Source organism: Mytilus trossulus, chromosome 6 (genome assembly GCF_036588685.1).
Source record: "Mytilus trossulus isolate FHL-02 chromosome 6, PNRI_Mtr1.1.1.hap1, whole genome shotgun sequence".
Classification (NCBI taxonomy): Eukaryota; Metazoa; Mollusca; class Bivalvia; order Mytilida; family Mytilidae; genus Mytilus; species Mytilus trossulus.
In genome coordinates this window covers 51644560-51669111 of record NC_086378.1, presented here as the reverse complement: position 1 = coordinate 51669111, position 24552 = coordinate 51644560, and the positions used below count along the sequence as shown (strand labels likewise).

General features: G+C 32.9%; 1 protein-coding gene across 1 annotated transcript in view; it reads right to left on the bottom strand.

Annotated features, from left to right (window-relative positions):
* LOC134722788 (uncharacterized) overlaps positions 1–24552 on the bottom strand; it is a 93970-nt gene that overhangs the window by 36100 nt on the left and 33318 nt on the right. The window contains exons 23-46 of the mRNA XM_063586416.1: positions 23639–23817; positions 22974–23097; positions 21833–21990; positions 21295–21409; positions 20707–20939; positions 19588–19702; positions 18601–18863; positions 17828–17942; positions 16295–16608; positions 15611–15725; positions 14241–14389; positions 13765–13879; positions 13079–13311; positions 12181–12295; positions 10984–11204; positions 9924–10111; positions 7064–7256; positions 6647–6761; positions 5210–5445; positions 4620–4734; positions 3858–4177; positions 2581–2695; positions 1125–1333; positions 340–454 (exon numbers count right to left, since the gene is read on the bottom strand). Coding sequence (XP_063442486.1) covers positions 340–454; positions 1125–1333; positions 2581–2695; positions 3858–4177; positions 4620–4734; positions 5210–5445; positions 6647–6761; positions 7064–7256; positions 9924–10111; positions 10984–11204; positions 12181–12295; positions 13079–13311; positions 13765–13879; positions 14241–14389; positions 15611–15725; positions 16295–16608; positions 17828–17942; positions 18601–18863; positions 19588–19702; positions 20707–20939; positions 21295–21409; positions 21833–21990; positions 22974–23097; positions 23639–23817 — 4170 coding nt within the window. The remainder of the gene's footprint in view (positions 1–339; positions 455–1124; positions 1334–2580; positions 2696–3857; positions 4178–4619; positions 4735–5209; positions 5446–6646; positions 6762–7063; positions 7257–9923; positions 10112–10983; positions 11205–12180; positions 12296–13078; positions 13312–13764; positions 13880–14240; positions 14390–15610; positions 15726–16294; positions 16609–17827; positions 17943–18600; positions 18864–19587; positions 19703–20706; positions 20940–21294; positions 21410–21832; positions 21991–22973; positions 23098–23638; positions 23818–24552) is intronic.

Genomic DNA, 24552 nt, shown 5'->3' with positions numbered 1-24552 from the left:
TGTAGAGTCAGCTAAAAGTTTGAATTATGTTATGTTGTTGAGGGAGTATTAAGATTATCAATGATCAAAATTAGTGTTTGTCAAACTGCTATATAAACAGTGTAATTTTTCTAAGAAACGGTTGGTTCAAATTTTTTAAAATTTTCATATTTTTGTTAAAGGGTCAAAGTAAGTACTTCGTCAAAATTTTATGAAAATTAAAACGAGCCAAATTAATTTTAGTGAAGGTGTTGGGTACCACCTTAAGCCTGCTGAGAAAGCATAATGAAATGACAATTTCAGACTAGTTACAATTAAGCAATTCACAGCCGACCATTATTTTTATAGAAAAATACCTACCTTTGAAAGCAACTGTATGCACCTGTTTTTTGATTGACGCACACACATTTCATGTCACAGCCATCATACCATGCTTGTCCTTGTGTGTATGTTTTACCCTTGTATACACACACTTCTACAAAAGTTAGAAAAAAGAAAAAAATTAAACATGGATAAGATACAAATAAAAGGGGATGTGCTGTATATAACTGAGAATAACTTATTTTTGGTAAGTTCCAATATTTGTGATTAGGGAGGGCTGGGAGGGGGGAGAATGGTATTTTCATGGAAAATTTAATTTGATGTTTTGCAAACGTTTCAATATGTTAATGACATTTTATTGATTTAAGCATTTTGAAAAAGAACTGAATTTTCAGGCAATTAACAAAATGTCTTACCTTGACAGGCATTATATGAAATGACCAAATATAACTGGACATTTTGTAAAATATCAAATATTTTAAACAAAATTCAATAAGTTGCATTTTCAATTTCAGGTAGTTTGTAAGAAAATTGTATCATTGAGATATGACCAACTATGGTTAGCCAATGCCTTCCTTTTGTGTGTATAAAACACTGATCTTTTATAATATATAATGAGTAGAAAAAGTTAACCAAAGAATATTAATTTTATTAATCTTAAAAATAGACTTTACTTCTGAACATAAACCATAAAAAGTAATGATTACCCCACAAAAAATGTTCAAAATGGTGCTTCCACAACTTTGGAAAATTTGTGGATTAAAATGTTTTTTACTAAACTTTTTTACCCAGTATATTTGGTAGTTATGTATGATATATCATACCTTTAGGATTTGGCAGGAATGGATTAGTCTGTGGTGTTGGACTTACTCCTGGTGTTGGAGTTACTCCCCCTGTTGGTGTAGGACCAGAGTTGACACTAGGTGTTGGAACTGGGGTAGGTGTTCTTGGACAATCGGGTACCTGACAACATGGATCGTTCTGGTCAGTTACCATGCTGCAGCCAGCTGGTAGCTGCGGGAATTTTGGACATCTGAAAGTATAAATGGTCATTCAGTGTATGTTCATTAGTGTTGCATGTACTACTTATTTTGATTGAGTTTAGCCATTCCAATTGATATTCAGTAGTTCAGAAGTTGTTGTTTTTTTATGTGGTTCATAAGTGTTCTTCATCTCTTGATTTTTTTTTTATAAAGATTAGACTGTTCTTTTTCCTGTTTGAATGGTTTTACAATAATGATTTTATGGGGCCCTTTATAGCTTGCTGTTTGGTGTGAGCCAAGGCTCTGTGTTGAAGACCATACCTTGACCTATAATGATTTACTATAATAAATTTTTACTTGGATGGAGAGTTGTTTCAATGACACTCATAGCACATCTTCCTATATCTATTGTTAAAATACTTTCTTGTGTCCAAAATGTACTGGGGGTTTAGGGGTTGAAGTCATAAAACTTTGCCCAATGCTTGGAGCACAAAAATCATGCTCGAAACACCAAATCCGGTATTTTGATTGGTTGATTCTTGAGTCTGAGTACGAAAATCGTGCTCGAAAGTTTTATGACCGCAAGGCCAGGCCTAGGGGTTCATTTTAGGGTTCCACTTAACTAGGGTTCTACTTAACTCCTTGAGAACAAAGTTTCTATAAAAGACTGCTATAGTTAAGACTCATTGCAAATTTAGGAACACATACATACAGATATATAGACAAAATATCAGAATGGGAGTTCTAATTATCGGAATACTCAAGGAGTCACATTATTTGCATTTAAAAATAACCTCAAATAATTTCAGAACTCACAGTTCATAAATAAAGCTGCTGCAAATACACTATAATTTACAAATAACATTGACATCAACATTTCTTTTGAGTAAACCGATAAACATAATTCATTACCTTTGAGTACAATAGTAAACAATAGTTATAACCTTTGAGTATGATGGTAACAATCAGTCATTACCTTTGAGTACAATGGTAAAAATTAGTCATTACCTTTAAGTACAATGGTAACAATCAGTCATAACCTTTGAGTATGATGGTAAAAATTAGTCATTACCTTTAAGTACAATGGTAACAATCAGTCATTACCTTTAAGTACAATGGTAACAATCAATCATTACCTTTAAGTACAATGGTAACAATCAGTCATTACCTTTGAGTACAACGGTAAACATAAGTCATTATCTTTGAGTACAATGGTAAACATAAGTCTTTAACTTTGAGTACAATGGTAAAAAAAAATATTGTTCCTTTGAGTACAATGGTAAACATAAGTCATTACCTTTGAGAACATTGGTAAACACCAGACATTCCATCAACACAAACACAGTTGTAATCACAACCGTCTCTCCATTTTTGGCCAGTAGAATACCTCACCCCTTTGTATTCACAGTATTCTGCAAAAAAAATTTCACATACAATTACACTAATCCAGTAGGTTAAACACAAATACATGAAAACCATAATATATATAAAGCTAGTCCACAAAAACATTAAACCACAATAAAATAGTCACTTTTGTCCAAAAAATATGGAACAATGATGTTGTTAGTCAAGGAATAAACTGTGGATACTAAGATTTTATAAGTACAAATTTTCATAGAAAAATTAACCTAGTGAACATTTATTTTTTGGCAACTAATCCTGTTTTGTTTAAACTTGTGGTTTAAACAAAGAAACAAAAACATAATATTAGGAACCCATAAATTATAATACTTTACAACTGTAAACCCTAAAGTATCATTTGTCTAAAGTCTAATGTAATACACAATGAAATGCAATGCAATAAATTAAGAAAAAATCATTGCTATTTCATAATTGCCTTTTTTTGTAACAACTACCAATTATCAAAGAAAATAACATTAAAAGAACTTTGAAGTCAGATATTTCAATGTGGTAAATGGATATTGAAGGCATGCACCATTTTTTCTATGATTGTCCTTTCTATCTAATCTAAGGTCCGGTAATGGCTGATTTTGGCCTTAAATTTCAGGTTCATCTATAGAAATATTTTGGACACTTTTTTAACACTTAAATGTCTATTTCAATTGATTCAATTAGTTTATGTGTAAGATTTTAACTGCTTAGGTCATTAAAAACACTCTGATTCAAGCTTAAATATGAAAAATCTATCAAATATGCAAAAAATCGTTACTTATCAGATGTTTTTTGTCAAAAATGAAAGGAGCCCATCCGTGTTCATCCTCAACCTTTATATATTTTACGTTTTATCATCAAATACAACTTACATTTCAACATTATGAATGAACACGAGTGGCCATTTCATTTAAGACAGAAACCATCTAAAATATAACTAAAATGCTAAAATTGTGAAGATATCAGTAATTTAGCATGACTTAATGATGTTAGTACCTAATATATGTACATTGTATTGTTAAAAACAGCCCATATTTGTGTAGCAGAAGCATTTTACTTTCCTATAAATAGCCAAAAGATTACATTTTCACAATTTTGTAAAACTGCTTTATTTTGGGGCCAAAAAGGGGTCTTACTGAACCTACTCCTTTGAGATGATGTACAATTTGTTTATATACTCACTAGATGGTGCTGGGGTATATTGACTGTACGGATTAGGTGTTGGTCTACCACCTTGGATGACACCGCCTGGTAATGTTGGTACTGGGTATCTGGAAGTTGTTGGGTTTGGTGACATTGTTGGTGTTCCTGTATATGGTGTTGGTTCTGGTGTGGGAGGACCATGGTAAGGTGTTGGGCTAGGAGCCAGAGTTGGAGGTCCTGTATAAGGAGTTGGTTGTGGTGTAGGTGCAGCAGTTGGGCAGACTGGAATCTGACAGCAGACATCGTTTGGATCAGTTGTTTTAGAACAGCCTGGAGGAAGGTTGGGGAAAGTTGGACATCTGAAAATTGTCAAATAATTTATACAAAGGGGGTAATTATTCATTCTATTCAAGTATCAAGTCCTTGTCCAAGACAAAATTCTAAGAATCGTTCAATTAGTGTATTGCATTATTAATCATAATTGACTTTCAATGGACTAGTCCGACAGATAACCAACCTATCTGTCTGTAGGACTAGGCTACTTGGAAAGCAGGGTGGTAAACCTTATCTAATTATGACTTCACAGTTAAGTAAGCAAGTAAGCTAACCAAAGATATTACCTTTACCTACACACTCAATGCAATCAGCTGTAATCAATGTTAATGAGATGTTTTATTTTCACAATTCTATTAAACAATTTGTTGACTTTTACAAAACAATACCCCTTACAAATAATGTACAGGTATACCCTAAGATGTAATATTTCTTAAAATGAACAAGCTTTTCTGATATATCAAGTACCTGTCAAAACATGTGTAATAATTGTTAGTAGCATCATCACATCGACATCTCTTCTCACAACCTTGGTCCCAGGTCTGTCCCTGTTTGTATGGAACACCATAGTAGACACAGAAAGCTGAAAATTTAATTGTCAGTAAAATTTGTTATAGATACATGATAAATGTCTCCAATCTCTTCATGTGAGAGTAAAAAAGGATGATAACTCTAATAAAGCACAATGATGACCAGAGCATTACAGTGAATGAATTAATATTCATGGGATACCATTTTTGGTTAATTGGTGAAAGAAGGATAGTCACAACTTTAAATCTTCACTGTAGTCCAAATTTTTCCTCAAATGACTAAAAATAAATATCCATAGTATATGACTGTAACGTGATAACCCAGAAGAATTGAAAAAAGTGTTTATAAAAAAAGTTTGGATATGGTAATGTGCTAAATACAGCTAATCAGACGATGTGTCTGTAATGTACCAGAAGTCCACTATTGCTAAAAAAAAAATAGAATATTCATGCAAAACAATTTGTAAAACCTTTGAAATTAAAAAAGTTTGCCTACAGACTTACAGTTAACATTTTATTAGTATTTACCTGGTGGTGTTGGTGCAGGGGTGAAGGTTATTTTTTGTCCAGGATATTTTGTTGTATATGGCTGAGGTGTTGTCTTTGGTTCTAATGGATTGTATGTTGGTGCTAGAGTAGGGTCAACATAGGGCACAAATGGAGTTGTCTTCCTTGAATCACACACAACAGTTTTACAACAGAAATCACTAGGATCTTGTGTCAGGGAACAGGTTGGTGGCAAAGCAGCTGGGAAAGATGGACATCTGAAACAAAAATCATAATCAAATACGAAAGAGAGGCATAGGTGCCAAAAAGCTAACTCAATAAGTATGTATATTTCCAGTAAAAACACAAAAGCTCACTCTCAAAACTTCCTTCATAGATGTCGAATATGGCTGAGATTTTAGGATTGTGATAGAGGCTTAATTCAATGCTTCACAGAACATTGTACTTTTCTTTCAAACAAGAAGTTCACAGACAACAATGTCCATTTACACCATCTAATATCCATGTTCAGTAAAATCAGGGTCAAAAAACCTTAATTTGGCATATATTTTTGAAAAGTTCAAATCAAAATAAACATCTGCATAAGCTTACAAATTGATGTGAACACATTTTCATTGTGAACTTCTTGAACCCCAAACTTTGACATGACAAATGTCAGAAATAGAGGAAATCAGATACTGTGGATTATTTTATTTTCGTGGGTACCAATTTACGTGGATTGAGGAAAACTAACACTTTCTTGGATATTAATTTTCCTGGTTTTGCTAATGTCTGCATACAAGGTAAGGGAAAATTTGTAATAAGTTGAACATTTAAATTCGCACTTCACCTGATTCCATGAAATCAACGAAAAAAAATAACGAATCCACAGTAAGTGTGTATCTTCAAAACATAAAACCGTTTACATAGTAATAAAAGGAATTGCATTGTGGGAAAATCATTATTTGTGGGAAAATCATTATTCTAAGTTAGAATAAGTTCCAGTGACCTATAATTACTTACTACATGTACTACTTTGTAACTTTGGTGGATAATTGGCAATCATACTACATCTCCTCATTTTTAAATCGGATGTTATTTTTCAGTTACTTCTTGCACACCTAGTAGCTCTAGATAAAATTAAAATTGACTTCACCAGTCAAAAAAAATATGTTCACAAATGTATGGCTTTGGTTGTAACAGCTATAACAGCCTTGACTTGAATGTCTTTGACAATAGGATACAAATGCTTACTGTGGACGCATCTATTTCATGATTTCAATTTTCATGGATTTCATGGGTATTGATTTTGGATTTTTGCCAAACTCTGCATACAAAGCCTTTAGAAAATGTGAAAGTCATTGAACATTAAACTTGAATTTGTGGTTCACCTTTAATTAAGAAAACCATGAAATTGGTATCAACAAATAAAAATGAATCCACAGTATTTTTTAATTGCCATCCACTCCACGCACATACCTTTCTTTGCAAGAGTAAAATCCAGTCATTCCATTTTCACATACACAGTTATATTTGCAGCCATCTTGCCATTGTTGTCCTGTCTTGTACTGAACACCATTGTAAACACAATAATCTGAAATATATACAGGATTATGTACTTCATTTAAGAATATTTTTAGTAAGTGTAACTAAAGATTAACTGCCAAAAAACAACATGAAACGTCATTGTATCAGTACAATACATAATAAATATTACTATTTTGATCATGAATAAATATTCTGTACAATTTTTCGTAAAATCCACAAAGATTTGAACAAATATTTCAGGACTATGTATGACCCAGCACAACAAAATGTTATGCAGTACTTTTTTCAATCTTTTAGGCTGCTGGGACCATTAAACACCAAAAACTAATCAATGAATTTTCTACTTACTTGGTTTTGGTTTAGTAGTAGGAATAGGATTCAATGGCGGTGATAAAGTTGGTCCATTTCCTGGTGTTGGTCTCCTTGTTGTTGGTTGTGGAGTAACAATACCAAAGCCGGTCACTTTACCTGTTGGTCCAGTGAAATATATTGGTGATCCAGATGGTCCTACTGTTTGGACCTGAGGTATGCATGAAGGGATCTAAAGCAAAAAAATAAGTGAAAATTAAATAAAATGATATAAAAAATTCCATAACATACACTGCCACTTTAAAATAACTTATTTGATTTATATTAACTTTCCAAAGGTAAGGATATGATATCACCTCCAGGGAGGGCCAGGTAAGGATATGATATCACCTCCAGGGAGAGCCAGGTAAAACAAGTGAAACTGCGAGCTACTGCCCACTGATGATACCCCGCCGCAAGTAGATAATATTAATAGTGTAAAAATATGCAAGTGTTCGGTAAACAGGAAGTTGTCAAGTGATCAATCTGAAAAGCATCACACGGCATAGCTGACTTAGATAAACCCTGAAACCAAATTTCAGAAATCCTTGTATTGCAGTTCCTGAGAAAAATGTGACGAAAATTTTCAACTTGGCTATCACGTGTAAAATCATACAAGTGTTTGGTAAACAGGAAGTTGTCAAGTGATCAATCTGAAAACGCATCACACGGTAAAGCTGACTTAGATAAACCCTGAAACCAAATTTCAGAAATACTTGTATTGTAGTTCCTGAGAAAAATGTGACGAAAGTTTCATGGGACAGACTGACTGACGGACGGAAGGACGGTACGACGGACGGACGCACGGACTGACGGACGAACAGACAGAGGTAAAACAGTATACCCCCCCTTTTTTAACGCGGGGGTATAATAAATATGATATCACCTCCAGGGAGGGCCAGGTAAGGATATGATATCACCTCCAGGGAGGGCCAGGTAAGGATATGATTTCCCCTCCAGGGAGGGCCAGGTAAGGATATGATATCACCTCCAGGGAGGGCCAAGTAAGGATATGATATCACCTCCAGGGAGGGCCAGGTAAGGATATGATATCACCTCCAGGGAGGGCCAGGTAAGGATATGATATCACCTCCAGGGATGGCCAGGTAAGGATATGATATCACCTCCAGGGCCCATGTGTCTTTTATACTGTTGTTTGTCTTTTGGTCTTTTACTATTTTCCCATGGTGTTATCAGTGGATGTCCCCTTAGTATTGTTTGCCTCTAATCTAACAGTGTGTGGTAATGATTCCCCAGTTTCCTGGTCTTTATTAAGATAGAAAAATTAACAAACAAGAGGCTCTCAAGAGCCTGAATTGCTCACCTTAAATTTTTTGCATTTATCTTTTCTTTAAGAGTTTAAGTGTCCAATTTCATCCTGGTTTGTTTTTTTGATTTAATGATTATTAATAAGTGTTTGAAAATGCAGTTTTTGGAATTGGTTCAGTAATTTTAGAGGAAAAGGTTTTTTAAAGTTAGAAAACATGATAAACAAATTGTGTAAAATTGTCCTTAAAGGGCAATAACTCTTTAAGACGACAATTGACAATTTTGGTCATATAAACTTATTTGTAGATTTTACTTTGCTAAACATATTTGCTGTTTATAACTTATCTTTTTATCATTAAAGCTATTCAAGATATAAACAAAAAACTGCAAAATTTCATTAAAATTATCAATTTAGTGGCAGCAACCCAACAATGGGTTATTAGATTTATCTGAAAATTTCAGGGTAGATAGAACATTACCTTAAGAACACTTTAACCCTTTGTCAGATTTGCTCTAACTGCTTTGTTTTATGAGATATAAGCCAAAAACTGCATTTTACCCCTATGTTCTATTTTTTAGCCATGGTGGCCATGTTTTTTGTTGAAACATAAAATTAAACACACACTTTATTCTAGAATCCCTAAGGATCATTCAGCTTAAGTTTGATTGGAATTGGTTCAGTAGTTTCAGAGGAGAAGATTTTTGATATAGTTTACACCAGTTGGATGACGATGAAGGACGGCAATGGAGGATGTCGACGGATGATGACAGACCCCAAGTGATGGCTAAAGCTCACTGTTCCAAAGCTAAAAATATAACCCAGATCCAAAGTATCTTAACCAATCAAATGTCACAGATACAATTAAAACCGCAATCATAAATGCATCAGATATTTGTCAAATCTATTTAATATCTTTCCATGAAATAAATTAATCAAGACAGCTTTAGGTACATTTTGACAGGGTATACATATTTGTTATAAAAAAATATATGACAATGGCTGGGGCGTTGGAAATCTCAGCTGTTTAACCCTACCACAAAAGATTTGAAGTAGCCGCCCCTGTGGATAACATTTATAATTGAGCTCCTCTGATAAAAAAATATTTTTTATTGGCAAACTTCTAAACATTTCATATAAACAATCAACTGTAACAAAACAATTCTATTTTGATTCTGTGAAGAGCTGTTTTAAAATGTAAAAATATTTAATGGCCTCCCATTTGATCATGATAAAGAACAACAAAAAGAGAACTGTTCTATCATTTAATCCTTTTTCAAGAGGGGGGTCGGAGGGCTCCTAGTCCCGAAATCCCAGGCTTAAAAACATGAAATCTTGATTTCCTGAATTTAAAGAAATTAAAATCTGACATTCAGAAATTCAAAAAAAGAATTCCCAGATCCCGGAAGGATCAATCCCGAAATCCTTAGCTGAAAAAAACACCTGATCCTAAACGTCTTGAAAAAAGGTCCTGTCCCCCCCCCTCTTTCAAGGGCATGTAGGGATTTTATGACCCACATGAATTCTAATTAAAATACATCATATGCCTTCTATTTCTTTAAATGTGAGCTAAGCTTCTGAAGTATGTCATACCTGACAACAGACTGGATCTTTAGGATCTGGTACCATTGTACATCCTGCAGCGATGGTATCATAACTTGTGCATCTCTGACGACATCGTATGTAACCTGTCATACCATTCTCACAAGTACAAACTTTGTCACAGCCATCGTACCATTGTTGTCCTTGTGTGTATGGCAAACCCTTATATACACATATATCTGAAAATTCAAACTAACGTATTAGACTTTGTTTTAAGAATGTTGAGATATATTTTCTTTTAAATCTTTCTATTCAAATATTGCATTATTAAGACAAAAATAAATATCATTTTCTTTTATTAATTATTTAATTTGACAGTCTTTGGGATTTTTTTGTGTCCTTAACAAAGAAGCATTTTATTAACTTTACAAAAGCAATCTTTCTGTTCCATTTACAATTATCTTGTTATGTTACATTGACTGTATAGAAAATATTTAGTCTATATATATAAGTACAATATTTTCCATTTTGAATTAGCAGCACACAAGAAGAATTTTTGTGAATAAACAAGGGAAAGTTTGAGTAAACATGTACATATAGTGACTTTGTTAAGAGACAGAGTATGTGAAAAGAATGTGTTTTCCATAGAGACTATATGCTCAAAGGGTAGACAACTCTTTGGAATAAACAAGGGAAAATAACTCTTTCAAATGAAAATGGAAATATGGAAATGAATATTGTGAAGAAAACAGAAGGTTTGGAGTTTTTTTTATTGAGACTACTTGCCAGAAGAAATACAAATCTTGCAAAAAGCAAGGGTAGGTAACTCTTTCAAATGAAAATGGAAATATGGAAATGAATATATTGTGAAGAGAACAGAAGGTTTGGTGTTTTTTGTTGAGACTACTTCTCAGAAGAAAGACAAATCTTGCAAAAAGCAAGGGTAGGTAACTCTTTCAAATTAAAATGGAAATATGGAAATGAATATTGTGAAGAGAACAGAGGGTTTGGTGTTTTTTTTATTGAGACTACTTCTCAGAAGAAGGAAAACTCTTGAAAATAAACAAGGGAAGGTAACTCTTTCAGACCAATATGATATTATAATACTTACTTTGTTGTGGAGATGGAGTAGGTGAAAAGATGGGTGGGTTTGGTGATGGTGTTAATGATGGGTTAACCCCAGGAGATACTGTAGGCATTGTTGTTCCTGGTCTTGGTGACATGCTTGGTTGAGCTGTTGGATTACACTGTACTACTTTACAACATGGATTACGTGGATCAGCGACCAAATTACAGTAAGATGGTTTTGGAAAGTTAGAGTAGTCTTGACACCTGAAAGCAATAAAAGAAATATTTGTACAATATATTAACTGAGTGGGATATTTTCCCTAAATGTTAACCACAAATCTAGGGTAGAAACATAAAACATTGGTATAATATTTGATAGGTCAATAGCCAATCCTAGATATTGAAAAACAATATGATAGAGAGGATTGTGGATGATAATTGAATTTCAAATTCTGACTAGCAAGTGAAATAAAATAAATAAAAAAATACATCTTTTTACAATGAACCTGGTTTATTACTATTTTAAGAAAAATTTCTATGATTTTACTGACTGATAGTTTACAGTCTCAGCAGAGTTGAGTGATATGAAACAAGAATGTGTCTAAAGTACATGGATGCCCCACTTGCACTATCATTTTCCATGTTCCATGGACCGTGAAATTGGGTAAAATTCTAATTTGGCATTAAAATTAAAAAAGATTATACTATAGGGAACATGTGTTCTAAGTTTCAAGTTGATTGGACTTCAATTTCATCAAAAACTGCCTTGACCAAAAACTTTTGCCTGAAACTCCCACTTTCATTTTCTATGTTCAGTAGACAGTGAAATTGGGGTCAAAAGTCTAATTTGGCATTAAAATTAGAAGGATCATATCATAAGCAACTTTTAAGTTGATTGGACTTCAGCTTCATCAAAAACTACCTTGACCAAAAACTTTTAACCTGAAGTGGGGCGAACGAACGGACTGAGGAATGAATGGATGGATGGACGGTCGAACGGAGCCACAAACCAGAAAACATAATGGCCCTCTACTATCATAGGTGGTGCATTATAAAAATAGAAACAAACGGGCACATGCCCTTTGTCAGTGAAAGTAACAAAGTCGCTATAGGTAAAATTGTGATAAACAGATTATCATTTATCATCTCACCTTGGTTGCTTTTCTCACCTTTGTCTTACCAGATTAAGCGATAAAATCAATCTTGTTGAGATGATCAACGATAATCTTTAAATACATACTTGCTCTGACAACGATATCTTCCTGTCTTTTGATCGAGACATTCACACTCCAGTGAACATCCATCATCCCATTTCTGTCCCTGAGTATGAGCAACTCCCTTATACATACAATTATCTAAAATAAAATAAACAATAGTATTAGTCAAAACATAAAACCTGAAATTATATTCTTCCAAATTATTTCACAGAATGATAATTCACAGTTCGAACAAATCCAATAAATAACTACAATAAACATCTGAGAACAATAATGTGTCCCCAGTGCACTGATGCCCATGTCGCACTTTCATTTTTTATGTTCAGTGGACTGTAAAACTGTGGTAAAAAAAACTATAATTTGACATAAAAATTAGAAGGATCATATCAAAGTGAACATCTGTACTCAGTTTCAACTTGATTGGACTTCAACTTCATCAAAAACTACATTGATCATAAAATTTACTTGAAGCGGGACAGACAGACGGACAGACAAATGAACGAACTGATGCACAGACCAGAAAATATAATGGCCCTCTACTCTCATAGGGAAGGGGCATAAAATATTACGTTAGTTTTTGATTTATCTGACTTTGGCACAATCATGAAAATTTGTCTGTTGGATTGGATTATTGAAGTATTATTGAAGTGTTTATGTGTTACATATTTGTTTTTCTTTCATTTTTTTTACATAAATAAGGCCGTTAGTTTTCTCGTTTGAATTGTTTTACATTGTCTTATCGGGGCCGTTTATAGCTGACTATGCAGTATGGGCTTTGCACATTGTTGACTGGCGTATGGTGACCTATGGTCGTTAATGTCTGTGTCATTTTGGTCTTTTGTGGATAGTTGTCTCATTGGCAATCATACCACATCTTCTTTTTTATAATATTTATTGTTTCCATCTCTTACTCTAGCATACCTGAGTATCCTGTCCTGACTGGCGTTGGTAGTGTAAAGGTATACGGTGTTGGTGGTTGTGTCGGTTGTGGTGATGGTGTTGGTTGGTTGGGATATAATGTTGGATTCGGTGTTGGTACATATAATGTAGGAGGTGTCATGACCTCTGGTGTACAAATTGGTTTCTTACAACAAACATCATTGGGATCTGTTGTTAGACTGCATCCTTGTGGTAACTGTGGCCATTGAGGACATCTTATATTAAAGCGTATAATTAGTTTGATGTACATATATGAACAAGAATGTGCAATCGCCAACCTTCCCCCTCTCCCTTCTCATCCCTCTTTTTAAAGCAAAGTATCAGAAAACATAATATCTGATTTGTTAGCAATATTTGACTTTTTCACTTTTTCATATGTGTCTTTCAAACAGAAAGTTAAACATGACATTATTGATGAAATTTGCCATTGAAATATATTATTGATACTGTGTTTTGAGCATACAAACTATGCAAAAGTTATACTTTTTATCGATATTTGATTTCATGTTTTTACAAAAGTCTGCATTCAAGCACACAGATAATATGTATGCTGTTGAACATTTCAGTTTGTGGTTCACCTGTGCAATAATAATGAATCGACAATAGGAAAAAATATGACTCTTTCTACCTGCTTTATAATTACCAATTTGAAAATGAATATTTTTTACCTATCATCACATCTGTAGAAACCTGTCTTGGAGTTTTCACAGATACAACGAAGATCACAGCCATCATTCCATGTCTGACCTTGTTTAAATTGTACTCCATTGTATACACAGTATGCTGCAATGATATATATATTTAAGGATAAGTTTGGCCTATGAACAAAAAAAAAAAAATGTCTTACTGTCATTATTGGAGTCTGGGTGGTGGAGTGGTCTTTACTGTATGACAGCTTGTAAACAATCGTGAGTTAGAATTGGGCAGGTGCACTGGATTGCCAGCTTTCCTGTTTATGAATTGGTTCTCATCTGGAATTTTAACTTCCCAAACCAAATAACAATTGACTGCCACAAATGCATTTAAGTCCAAAATGACAAAATCACAGTAATAAAAGCATGCAATAATTTCTGAGTTCAGAGTATATTGAAAGTTTGCAAAGGATATTTTATGGGCTGTCTATAGATCATAAGTTAATACTTACTTGTTGGTAAAACAGTTTGTGGTTTTGGTGGAGTTAAGGTAAATGGATTTGGAGTTGGTGTTGGTGGACAATATGGTTTCTGACAGCAGACGTTTGAAACATCCATTACCAGACGACATCCAGGTGATAAATTAGTGTAAGCTGGACATCTGAAACAAAAGAAAACAAAAATAAATTTTTATTTTTTTTATCATTGTGAATGCCTTTTCTAATATGTTTATAACAAAATTCTGGTGAAAAAAGTAATAAATTTGAAATATTGCATTTAACTTACTGCCTTGAAAGAAGAACATTAAGGCCAAATAAAAATATATGTGTGGTTCCATTTACATTCTTTTCAAAAACAGGATTGGTAGGTCTGCAAAATATTTTTTCTTTTTATCTAAATAATTACTTTGGATTGTCAAAATTAGGTCAAAAATCATATTTTTCCAAAATGTTTCAGGTATCATATACGCCTCAACAAGAAATTAGCCATTTTACATGTTTTTGGTTGCAAAATAAATAGTCAAGTTATGTTTTTAGTTAATTTTGTTGCATTTTGTTATGAATTGTTGCATTTTAGCCATAATAGATAAAACTGTTCAGATGACATAAATCTATGAATGTAATCATGTGAATTAATACCCGGTAATCCTCAAAATTTGATCGTTTCACAGATGTTTCGAAAATTTATTTTTCAGAAATGAAAAAAAAGTTCTAATTCTTAGCATTTAAACTAGAGATGGTGGGGTAACTAAAACCACACATATATTTTTATTTGGTCTAATAAATTTTTTTTTTATCAATCTTAAATTGATATATACAAATTAAACAAACCTATTAAATGTCAATAATTAAATTAAAACTAAACTTCTGTTTTATGATGGAATGAAAGGAAGTCATTAGAGTGATAAATGTTAGAATTTGCCATTTTAGAACCAATAGGATTATGGGAAAGGTATTGTGTGCACACCACAATGAAAATAACATCATGCCATTGGTTGAATGAACACTTGGTATAGAAGTTTTGTAACCAATCACAACCTTTGGTATGCACTACTGAAAAAAAGTGATGTAAAAGGTAATTTGCCCTAAAATCTTTACAACATAATAGCAATAATAATTTTACTTCAGTGTAAATCTTAGAATAAACAGTAATAAATTTCATTACACACTAAAGAGGCACCCATCTGTTGTGTTGTTGAATGTTATCATCTTTTGGTTTTTTTTTGTTTGGTTGCCTCAATAAGTCAGCATCAAAACTACACATGTTCATTAAAAAAAGACATATAACGGTCACCATGGTCATAGTTTTAAATAATTGACCGATGTCATCACCACATGGAGAGCTGCAAATCCCTCAAAGGTTTCGAATATAATAAATTTACTTTTCTGTGCATCTGTAGTTTCCTTGGTCATCTAGGCAGACACAATCATACTGGCAGCCATCTTGCCATTTCTGTCCTGGAGTGTAGGATTTACCTTTGTATACACAGGTTTTGGCTAAAAAAAAAAACAAGACACAAACTAATTAATATAAAAATGTTTTTGAAAATATCATTTCTCCAAGAATAAATGTAGGTCATGATGGCTTGATTTTCAAAAAGTCTTTTTTGATTAGGATAATTTGAATGTTTTGTTTATTTGTTTTACTTAAATTTTTCAGCATTTTTTTCAAATCTTTATTTTCCCCAAATATAAATATTTCTTTTATTAAGGTGACCCATTAATCTCTTTTCTTTTTGTTTGCACATTTTTCAATATTTTTGATTTTTCTATTCTGGAACCATGTATGCATGTAGAGACCCTAGAGTATGGTTTGGTAAAATTAGACATATTCATTCATGGTATTATAAGTAGATTTCCTATAGTAGTTAGTTTTGCGGGTGCAAAACTTCACGATTTTTATTGAATAAGGTATACAACATATTTTGCCAGATTCAAAACTTTAAACAATACCTTTGCACAATTGCATGTTTGGCGGAATTTATTTTGGCGATTTTGATCTATCTGCTAAATATAAGCGATAATTTGCACATTACAAAAATAACCCACTAAACAGTAATACTTACGTTGGTATATTGGTTTCTGGGTAGGTGTTGGGTCTGTCATCATCTCTGTTGATGGAGTTTGTAGCGTAGGTAATGGGTAAGGAGTAAATATTGGTACAGGTGTGATCTTTACATCAGGTGTTAGTATCACATTAGGTCTGGGTGAGGGTGTCACAGTTCCAAGACCCCCATCAATTACCCTGGTTGGAATTGTCTGGTATTGGGGTGTGGTCTGATCTGGTCTTGGTGTACAGACTGGTACTTTACAACATAATGGGTCCTTTGGATCAGGCTGCATAGAACAGCTAGAGTCAGACTGCATATATTGGGGACATCTAGAATAAAGATTGTGTACAATTTAACTACTTTTCACATTTGTTTTAAGACTAGTTCATTAAAAGGAGGATGGAAAATCTAACATTGTTTCCTATTTCAAAGAGTGATACACCGTACCATAATAAATAAGATGAGTTAATGAATTAACAAAACAAGAGGCTCTCAAGAGCCTGAATTACTCACCTTAATTTTTTTGGTTAAATCTCTCATCAATGATTATTTTGGCTTTTCAATTTATTTAAATGTTCTTTGAATCGTCCTATTTTCTTCAAAAGCAAATAAAAAATCATTTTCTCCTATGTTCTATTTTAGCCATAGGAGCTATGTTTCTTGACATACAAGGAAATAAAATATTAAATTTATACTAGATACTCTGAAACTCACTTAGCCTAAGTTTGGCTGAAATTGATACAGCAGTTTCAAAGGAGAAGTTTTTTTAAAGTAAGTCAACATGATGAACAAATTGTGAAAAAAGTCTTTAAAGGGCAATAACTCCTTAAGGGGTCAATTGAAAATTTTGGTCATATTAACTTATTTGTAGATCTTACTTTGCTGGTCATTTTTGCTGTGTACAGTTTATCTTTATCTATAATAATATTCAAGATAATGACCAAAAACTACAAAATTTCCTTAAAATTACCAATTAAGTGGCAGCAACCCAAAAATGGGTTGTTTGATTCATCTGAAAATTTCAGGGCTTATAGATCTTGACCTAATGAACATTTTTGAGATATAAGCCAAAAACTGCATTTGACTCCTATGTTCTATTTTTAGCAATGGCGACCATGTTTGTTCATAGATCAAAACTTCGGATACAATTTATAAACAAGATACCCTAAGGAACATTCAGTTAAAGTTTGGAAGTATTTGGCCTAGTTGTTTCAGTAGAGAAGATTCTTGAAATAGTTTACGACGACAGACCACGACAGACGACAGACGATGGACGACAACGGACGCCAAGTGATGGCATAAGCTCACTTGGCCCGAAGGGGCCAGGTGAGCTAAAAAGCCTTAAATCAATGTAATTATTTAATTTTCTTAACCTCTGGTTTTATCCAGATCCACACTGTATAATTTGCTATATTTGTCTTGAAAATGTGATAATATTCCCTAATTATTGAAAAAAAGAGTGTTTTTTTTCATGCATTGCCTTTGGAGAAAAAAATAAAGCAAACTTGAGGAAATCAAAAATACTTTTCCTTAGTAAATGGTATGTACCTATTGTTACATCTATATACTCCAGTTGATCCGTCCTCACATACACATGAGAAATCACATCCATCAAACCATTTCTGTCCTTGTGTATAGGGAACACCTTTGTAAACACACACATCTACAAATATATACAAATATTTACAGCAATGAGGAAGGGAATTGTCCATTAGATTTTTTTTTTAACAGTCTTGATATTTAGGGGCCAGCTGAAGGACGGTTCCAGGTGCGGGAATTTCTCGCTACATTGAAGACCTGTTGGTGACCTTCTGCTGTTGTTTTTTTATTTGGTCGGGTTGTTGTCTCTTTGACACATTCCCCATTTCCATTCTCAATTTTATTGATATAAAATGTATTTGTCAACATTATAAAAGACAAAACGTTAAATGAGTAGAGTTTTAAGATTATCATAGTCATATACAAAATCATCTGAAATAAAATTTAAGCATGATGAAATGAAATAAGATAAAGGTGTAATCAAATCCCACCCACACATTTATCTCCTGTCTGTGCCATGTCTGAAGGGGGATTGGAGGGGTACTGATTCTGAAATCCCAGGCTTAAAAACATGAAATCCCAAGGTCCCGAATTTTAAAATAAATCCCGACATCCCAAAATTGAAAAAAAGAAATCCTGGATCCAGAAAAGGTCAATCCCAAAATCCCAAGCTTTAAAACACCTGATCCTGACGTCCCGAAAAAGGTCCTGCCCCCTCATGTCTTGAATTGTCTTCTAGCTACACAATTCATACAGAAAGAACATCAAGAAAATCTACTCACTTGTTGGTTGTGTTGGTATTGGTTGTGGTGTTGGTGTCCCACTTGGTGTTGGTGGAATGGATGGTTTAGGACTTGGTGTTATTGGACCGACATATGGTGTTGGGGTTTGGGTTACTGGGCCAGTGTATGGTCTAGGACTTATTGTAACACCAGGAGTTGGTGTTTGAGTTGCTATACTGTAACATTCAGGTATTTGACAACATGGTTTTCTTGGATTCTTGACCAGTCTGCATGTTGTTGGGACATCTGTATAGACTGGACATCTAAAAAGCAAACCAAACAAATAAATAACAATTGAAACCATTTGATGATTGAAAATCAAATTAAAAGCAGTAACATTTTTCAGGCATTGAAATAAATGATACAAATTTTACAAGATTTATATATTGGTAATACTATTGATTGATTGATTAGTGTTCTACACCACTTTCAGAATTATAGACTATATTGTGGCTGTCAGTGTTAATTGGTGGACGACGTGACCAGAGAAAACCATCAGTTTCTACATGAACTCTGGTAGCCCTAATGTCAATTAAGATTGGATTTGGGGGCACTATCTAAGTGTTGAAAGGCTTGTTATATTATAGTTGACCTTAACTTTGACCCCTCAGTAACTGAGACACCCATTATATAAAAAAAAATATAAAGAATTCACTTCCTTTGAAAACATACACATTAATTTACCTTACGTCTAATTAAGAATTGTGCAATCTACAGATCAATCATAAGGTTTTTATCTAATATTTTTTTGGTAAATTGAATAAAAACTTTAGTTAGGATTCTAAACTGATAAAAATTGATATAAAGCAAGTGAATCTTCCTATTTGAACATCTTTGACATGGTTACAAAATGACATAACACTGGACCCTCACATGTATAAATGAATAAATCAAACCATCAAAAAGTAAAACAGGATATACTTGAAAGATTAATAACTCATCAAAAATATTTTTTTTAATTTTTAGATGAATAATTTCCAATCTTACTTTGGAGAACATCTGTATTTTCCTTCCATTGCATTGAAACAAACACATTCAAAATCACATCCATCATCAAACTTTTGACCTTGAGAATACTGACCACCTTTGTATATACAGACACCTACAAAATATTCAAAATAAATATGCTATCAATATAAATTACATTTTACTATATATCAATTTCACCAAAAAAATTCATGAACCTTTTAAACATGTTGAGATAGCTATAATTAACTTGCAGTGTTTTACTACTGAGCCAGTTACAAAGATGTATAATATTCTATTTCACAGTTCTTGCCATCTGCCTTTTTCCACCAATTATAAATTTTCACTAAAGTTCATTCTTCCTTTTTCTTTTGCAAAATCAGCCTGTCAACTAAAAGTTCAAGGTAAACACTGTTTTTCTGATTGATTGATTAATTGTTGGTGTTAAAGAACACTTTCAGTACACTTATCTATATGGTGGAGGACAGTTCTTATTTTTGGAGGCCACCAACCTTCATCCTTGTCAATTAAATAGGAGTCAAACACACCTGCAATGTACTGTTAACGGATCACTATGAATGAACTACGTCAACCATGAACTGTTAACAGATCACTATGAATGAACTACCTCAACCATGAACTGTTAACGGATCACTATGAATGAACTACCTCAACCATGAACTGTTAACAGATCACTATGAATGAACTACGTCAACCATGAACTGTTAACGGATCACTATGAAAGAACTACGTCAACCATGAACTGTTAACGGATCACTATGAATGAACTACGTCAACCATGAACAGTTAATGGATCACTATGAATGAACTACGTCAACCATGAACTGTTAACAGATCACTATGAATGAACTACGTCAACCATGAACTGTTAACGGATCACTATGAATGAACTACTTCAACCACTTAGCCCCTGCTTTTGTGAAATGTTTGTGGATACTAGAACATCCAATGAAGAAAAAAAAAATTATCAACAAAAAGTGAAATTCTAAACCATACCATTCATTTCAAAGTAGATTATAGATGATAAACTATTCATGACAAATGGATGACAGAATAAAGCAACCCAAAAGGGGTCAAAGTAAGCTAGTTTTAAACTCTACTTCATACTAAAAACATTACCTAGTTTAGCAGGAGTTGGTATTGGTTGTCCAGGTATACGTGATGGTGTTGGTATATAGACCTGTCCAGTGAACAGATTGGGCTTTAGTGTTGGCACCTGTGTTGGTCCATTGGTTGATCCTGGGCCTGGTGTTGGGGTAACTTCTGTACAGACCTGGGCCAGACAACAAGCATCTCTAGGATCTGTTTTCAAGGTACATCCAGGTTGAATATTTGAATCAATTGCAGCACACCTAGCAAAAAAATCATGTGTATACCATAATATCTAGGAGTTAAAAGTAGTCATGAATTCCTATAAGCTTTCATCCCTCAATATCAAATGAAAAGTGCATCAAAATACTTCAATTCTATCAACTGACAATTCAATTTAATGATTCATTTAAATATACCATTTTCTGGAAAGTTTAGCAATAAGTTGGGCCTTTATATATATTTATTATTGATTCCTACATGTTTTAAAGTTTTCTAGCTAGATGACATTACAGTTTATACATAACAAACAAATAAAAGACTCTCAGGCACTTCTTACGATTAATTTAAAGGCTTATTTACAGTTTTTTTTAATTTTTAATCAACTCTCTAACATACCTTTGATTACATGTGTATATTCCTCTGCTTGAGTCGTCACATCGGCATTTGAAACTACATCCATCCTCCCATTCCTGGCCTTGTAAGTAGCGTACTCCCTTGTATACACAAAATTCTGTAAGAAAAATAGTATATGTATCTATTTATAAAACAAACTTTTGGTTTACTTTCTCGATTGAGATGGTACGGGAAAGTGAGAAAAGCAATGGAGTTAAGATGACCAATGATAATCTGTTTATCACTATTTTACCTACGACGACGTTGTCAATTTCAAGTTAATTTCATTGCCCCCTTAGTTTCTATCATAATTTTCATATCACTTAACTCCACTGAGAAAGGAAATTATCAGCAAGATTAAAAATAAATTCGTAAAATAGCGATAAAATGTCTGATCTTCAACTATTTGACCTTGATGGTATGTAAAGAGAATCAATAAAATAATATTGTCAACTTTTGAATTTGTGCTTAAGTTAAAAAAAAATTTAAAAAAATCAAATTGTGCTTAAGATTTGAAAAAATAATTGTAATATCAACTTACGCAATTGAGGTGCGAGTGTTGGTGGAAGATTAGTAACATTATAGTAGATACGTGTCGGTGGGGGTCCAGTCACTGTACACTGTGGCTTCTTACAACATGGATTACTGAAGTCTCTGACCATCTCACAACCAGGTTGTAGATTAATGTAAACAGGACACCTAACAATAAATAAAGGTTAATTAGCGGACACAAAATGGAATGCTGCAATAAATCCATTGAAAATCTACATCACAATAGATTTAAATGCACTGTGGATTTATAATATTTCATAAGTTTTTTAAGTTTTCTGAATATTTTTTCAATATAGGAAAATTCACATATTTACAGCAGAAATTATTGATGCATGATAATGAATATTTTTCATCCTGGTAAGTTTGATTCAAAGTTTATCCACAGCTTTTAAAAAAGTTAAAATCATTGCTCAGGTAAATCTGCTTGCTTCAGGTGAAACTGATTGCTTTAGTTGAAGCCATTTAATCAGGTGAAACCACTTCTTTTAGTGGAACCGCTAGATCAGGTGAAACCACTTTTTTTAGGTGGAACTTCGGTGAAACCACTTGTTAAAGTGGAACCTCTTAATCAGGTGAAACCACTTGTTTAGGTGGAACCTCTTGATCAGGTGAAAGTGGACCCTCTTGATCAGGTGATACCACTGGTTTAAGTGAGACCACTAATTATATTGTTCAGACAAAACCACTTGCTTAGGTGATGATTGTTAAATTTACACTAATTTATACAAGCAATTTGATTTACCTAAGTAACTATTCCTTCTATACAGCAAATACAGAGAATTTCTTTTAATAAACCACAATAAAAAATGTTATACAGGTAGTGTGTTTTTATTTGACAGAATATTTTAAAGAAAAGTAACATTTAGATTTGGCTACAATTATTTTAAGAAATTGTTGGGATTTTTCGTCTGATAATCAAATTTTGAAGCAACTCTCTTAAGTAATTTGATCTGGTTTGTATATTAGAACTGACAAGTTTAATAATATTTTATGCTTCATTTCTATGAATATAAAAAAGAAGATGTGGTATGATGGCCAATGAGACAACTATCCATAAAAGACCAAAATGACACAAACATTAACAACTATAGGTCACTACACTGCCTTCAACAATGAGCAAAGATTATTACCTGTCTGTACAGGAGTAAACTCCCTTTAATTCATCTTCACATGTACATGTATAATCACAACCATCTTCCCAGATAGCTCCTTGTTTGTATGCCTGACCTTTGTAAATACATACATTGCTTCTACCTACAAACAACACATTAAGATTGTTTTGTCAAGTGAAACATCATAACAACACCCAATGTGTCATTTTTTTTATCAAATGTAGAAAATGATTCTCACAAAAGTTGTTGCAAAAAACAATTCACAATTATAAATGCATGAATTCATGTCTAAATATTTCAATGTGCCAGAAAGTTGTTTGTAACTGAATTTTACATACTTTACATACCATAATTTATATAGAATAAACTTGATTACATTAAATTTCTAGGACTTTTTAATCTCCCACACACTTTTCAAATGCATTTTTTCAGTGAAATAATTATATTTTTATTTTAGAACAGAGCACAATATAAGTTAAACAATACACCTTTTCAGAATATATTGCATTCTGTGTAATATGTAAAAATTGAGCCCTAAAACAAAAGTGATTGGCTAAAATTAATCTAAACAATGAAAATCTAACCAATGGTGTCACAATTTCTTTTGGTATTCAACCAATGAAATAAACCATAGAAGTCCATACTGGTTCCTAAGCATAGAATAAGAAACCAGGCTAACTTACCATTAGTACCAGTCTCTATTCCCTGATATTTAGCAGGTGGAACTATAGCAGGAGTAGGATTAGGTGACTGGTTTCCTGAAGTCTCATTGACACAGACTCTCATTTGACAACATGTTGGGTCACGAGGATCAGCAATCAATTTACACTTAGAATCAGAACTAAATGGATACTCTGGACATCTATTGAATAATAATATAATATATATATATATATAGATGCAGATAGAATTTTTACATGGAAACAGCTTTCATCTAAGCTGATTTTAAATAAAAATATTAAGCAGCTTAGTTTATTTTGAAGGATTAATAGAAATATAAGAACGATTTCTCTTCCTATATTTCATTTTACAAAAAATCAATTTCAATATACATGTAACTTATAAAATTACAGAAATTGTTTAAAAATCAAAAAGTGCATTTATGTACATTTGTGCAATTATCACTTTTTAATCTTAATGAATCAAATTTTTAAATGTTGATGCAAAAAATTGAAAGAACTTGTAGGATTTTGAGAAATGACAGACACTTTTGCACACAAATGGAAGAACATCTATATAGAATAGGACACAGACATCCCTTCAACTCCCAGCACCATTCTTTATCTTTATAATACAATATAAAGCATTTTTTAGATTATTTGTGATAAGTTTGGAAATAATTTCTAATCAGTAAAATGTTTTAAGTTCTATTTTTTTTGTAATAAAATTAAATAACATACACTTTGGGGACACTTATATGACAAAACATTAAAATGCATAAAAAAAAGTTCTTACACTGTATTCAATTATTATTTAAGCTCCCCATCCTTAAAAATCATTCTGTAATAATCCCTGAGAAGTACAGCATTCAATATAAAAAAAGAAGATGTGGTATGATTGTAAACAAGACAACTCTCCACAAGAGACCAAAATGGCA